The sequence below is a fragment of the Mercenaria mercenaria genome, chromosome 5 (genome assembly GCF_021730395.1).
Source record: "Mercenaria mercenaria strain notata chromosome 5, MADL_Memer_1, whole genome shotgun sequence".
Classification (NCBI taxonomy): Eukaryota; Metazoa; Mollusca; class Bivalvia; order Venerida; family Veneridae; genus Mercenaria; species Mercenaria mercenaria.
This window is the reverse complement of record NC_069365.1, coordinates 11,834,093-11,837,432: the sequence shown is the minus strand read 5'-3', so window position 1 is coordinate 11,837,432 and position 3,340 is coordinate 11,834,093. Positions and strand designations below refer to the sequence as shown.

At 34.8% G+C, this 3,340-nt stretch overlaps 1 protein-coding gene across 1 annotated transcript; it reads right to left on the bottom strand.

Annotated features, from left to right (window-relative positions):
* Nucleotides 1-1,593: 1,593 nt before the first annotated feature.
* On the bottom strand, nucleotides 1,594-3,129 carry LOC128556868 (uncharacterized). The gene is made up of 2 exons (XM_053542686.1): nucleotides 2,727-3,129; nucleotides 1,594-1,761 (listed from the first exon to the last, which is right to left on the bottom strand). Exons 1-2 carry the CDS (start codon nucleotides 3,038-3,040, stop codon nucleotides 1,599-1,601), a joined length of 477 nt encoding a protein of 158 aa, XP_053398661.1. The 5' UTR covers nucleotides 3,041-3,129; the 3' UTR covers nucleotides 1,594-1,598.
* Between the last annotated feature and the right edge of the window lie 211 nt (nucleotides 3,130-3,340).

The window sequence follows — 3,340 nt, the reverse complement described above, 5'->3', positions numbered from 1 at the left end:
TTCTACTAAAGTTTAGGGTAATGTTAAAGTGCACTTATAGAATTGGGATAAGAGGTCAAGGGGGGTCAAAACGCCAAAACCATCATAATATTCACTACTCGCCTGTTTTGGTTTTATTTGTTGATGAACACACTAATTTAAACTTAGATGCAGTTATAAGTCCTTTCCTCATTCTGTGCCAATTATTATTGTTTGCTTGTCCTCTTGTACACATTTCAACATGCTGTTGCTCACTTTGGGAATAGCAAAGATGGTAATGTATGAAAATGTTTGAACAGAAACAGTTTTCAACAATACATGTGTGTGTTTCAAGGAATGATGCAAGCTTCTCCATTGGTGGTTTTACCTCAAGGACAGGTGTAATATTTGACTTGATTTGACGAACAAATTTTGTGTTCAAAGTACAAGCCTTTGGATAGAGAGTCTGTACTTTTGAAAGGAATTCATCTGGATTTGGCATACTGAATGTAGCTGGCAAACTCTGAAAGCTGCATGGTCTTGGAATCTCTTGTCTGAAAAAAAAATTCATAACTCTGAATACACAGGAATATAAAGTAGCAGTAGCTTAGTTGCCTATGAGTATGACCCCTAGATTTTGGGTTGGGTCTGTGAATATTGTTGGAGAAAATGCCCATATACCTAATATATATTTTTGACAGCCTTGGCCTCTAAATGAGAAGAGTTACAATGTACTGTATTTTATATCCTTGATATACACATCAGCATTTTTTTAATATACATTAAGAAAGATTTAGACTTGTAATACAAAATTTTTGCTGTAGGTATACAGTTCTTCATTAGATCTGCATTGCTTTTACAAGAATTTACATGGTTTCTTTTTTGTTGTCTGAATAAATGTAAAACCTCTGTGACATCTTTTTTACTGTTTTAATTGTATTTAACAGTTTTGACTTCATGACATTTTGAAATGAGAAATTTCTTTTGGAATATTTTGACCACATACATGACATATTACCACAAAGAAACTAGTGCTCATGAGACTTTTCTGAATTCCTGCCAGTAATCACACATGTATGGGCAAACATTTAAGGACTAAAGTTGAGACAGAAAAACACTTCAAACTTTCTAGGATGAAAATTTACATTTTCACATCAAGCTGGAATATTTTTTCATTAAAATGTCAAAACTATCAAGTCAGTGCTCTGGTTAGCTATGGAAATTCTTAAAATGATATATGAGCCACGCCATGAAAAAAAAAGCAACATAGTGGCTTTGCGACCAGAATGGATCCAGACAAGCGTGCGGATCCGCGCAGTTTGGTCAGGATCAATGCTCTTCGCTTATGTGTTCTCTAATTGCTATAGGCTTTGAAAGCGAACAGCATGGATCCTGACCAGACTGCACAGATTCCACTATGTTGGTTTTCTCATGGCGTGGCTCATATATATAATTATTGTTCTTCAACTTAGTTCATGAGAATATGATGACATAAAAATAAACCTTGGCTATTATATGAATAAGATGTACATTTTTATATACTTTTTGGCATGCAGTATAATCAGTACAAATTAAAAATTCTAATTAAGTTAAGATTTTTAATCAGTCTGAATTAAAGTATAGCCTTACCCTGTCTGCAATCAAGAAGTGTTAAGATCTGTTGCTGGGATTGGCTGTGATAACTTTGCTGCTTCACTTGCACGGCGAATCCACTGGCAGGGGCCTGATGTGCAACTCTTTTTACTGAAGTCTTGTGTAAAATCAAATAACATTGCAGTTACATGCCGACAACATCCATCCATACTGAAATTGAATAAAAGATGTCAAGTTATCAAAATGTCAACAGAAGTAAAATATCTGAAAGTATCCCCAACCTCATTACTAAAAAATAAAAATTAATTTTAATAAACTGATATTATACATGAAATTCAATATTAGAACCTTATAATACTTCCAGTTACTTTTGATCACTTTACTGCTTCAAGATTACCACAAATACTCATAAAAGATTCACAACCAATCTTCCTTTACACCATAAAATCTGAAATAGGTGGATCCTTCAAGCCACAAATTATATGAGTACTGTATCAAGGTACATGTGTATCAAATATTTCAAGTATGAGTAGTGTACTGAATTATTATTTATTGCAATACTATATACATAACATCACCAGAGTCTGATACATATATGTACATTATACTGAAGTTACTGAACCATTCAGAGCTTGATTTGTCATTAAGCCATTGTAGCCAATATTATATAATTATGAAATTTGACTACAAATTTTCCATTCTGGCTACAAGTTTGTCAGTCCATTTAGAACAGGGGGCATCATGCCCCCCCCCCCCCCCCCCCCCACACACACACACAATGATTTCCAACATAATATTGAGAACCATGCTATTTTGTAGATTTGGAATAAAAATTCATAATTGAGAACTAAACATTTCCATACCTGTAATTTGAAAAATGTATGATTATGAAAATGAGCCGCGTCATGATAAAACCAACATAGTGCATTTGCGACCAGCATTGATCCAGACAAGTGACAGACCAGCCTTCCAATCCGCACAGTCTGGTCAGGATCCATACTCTTCACTAAAGTTTTCTCTAATCGCAATCGGCTTGACTGACCAGACTGCGCGGATAGGCAGGTTTGTCTGGATCCATGCTATTCGCAAATGCAATATGTTGGTTTTCTCATGGCACGGCTCAAATCTTAAATAATAATTAATGTTCTAATAGCAAAATGATCATTGCCACTTACCCTCCTCTACATGAACAATAGGCTGATAGTACACAGGAAGTGGATCTTTCATCATTTTTGACTATTATCCAAGAGCTATAGAATGACAACTTTGATACAGGATCTTTGTCACATGTCCGGGGTTTAACGTGGCTCTTTAAAGCAATATAGCCATTACTGTAATCAACACATGTGACATCCAGCACGTATCCGTCTGGTTGCATAGTATATCCCTCAAGCTTGTGATAATGTCTTTGCATGGTCAAACTCATCAAATGAGACCAGATAATTGTATATATCAAAGATAGATATTGATGAAGCCAATGAAATGTCATAGGAACCCTGAATCAACTGTGGAGAGACCAAAATTTCGGCAGCATCGGTTGTTAATTTTTCTGTCAAAATTTCACTCCGGTCTTCAATCATACAGTCGGGGTCAAATTTGTTATGATAATTGATTGATCATCACAAAAGAAACATTAACACCTGCTCTTAAAAGTAATCTTAATTTTAATGACAGCTGATTGATAATGTTTAAAGAAATATATTGAAGTTACAATTTATATACACTACGGTGACTACACAGAATCAATCTGGCACTTTTCTTCAAGTTCCAATACCTAAATGTTGAAAGA

Bases quoted from the DNA above. Each gene is read 5' to 3' on its own strand.
- LOC128556868 (XM_053542686.1), bottom strand. From the start codon at position 3,040: ATGACATTTCATTGGCTTCATCAATATCTATCTTTGATATATACAATT. The intron at 1,762-2,726 runs GTAAGTGGCAAT...ATTCAATTTCAG, and splicing joins TATTGTTCATGTAGAGGAGG to TATGGATGGATGTTGTCGGC.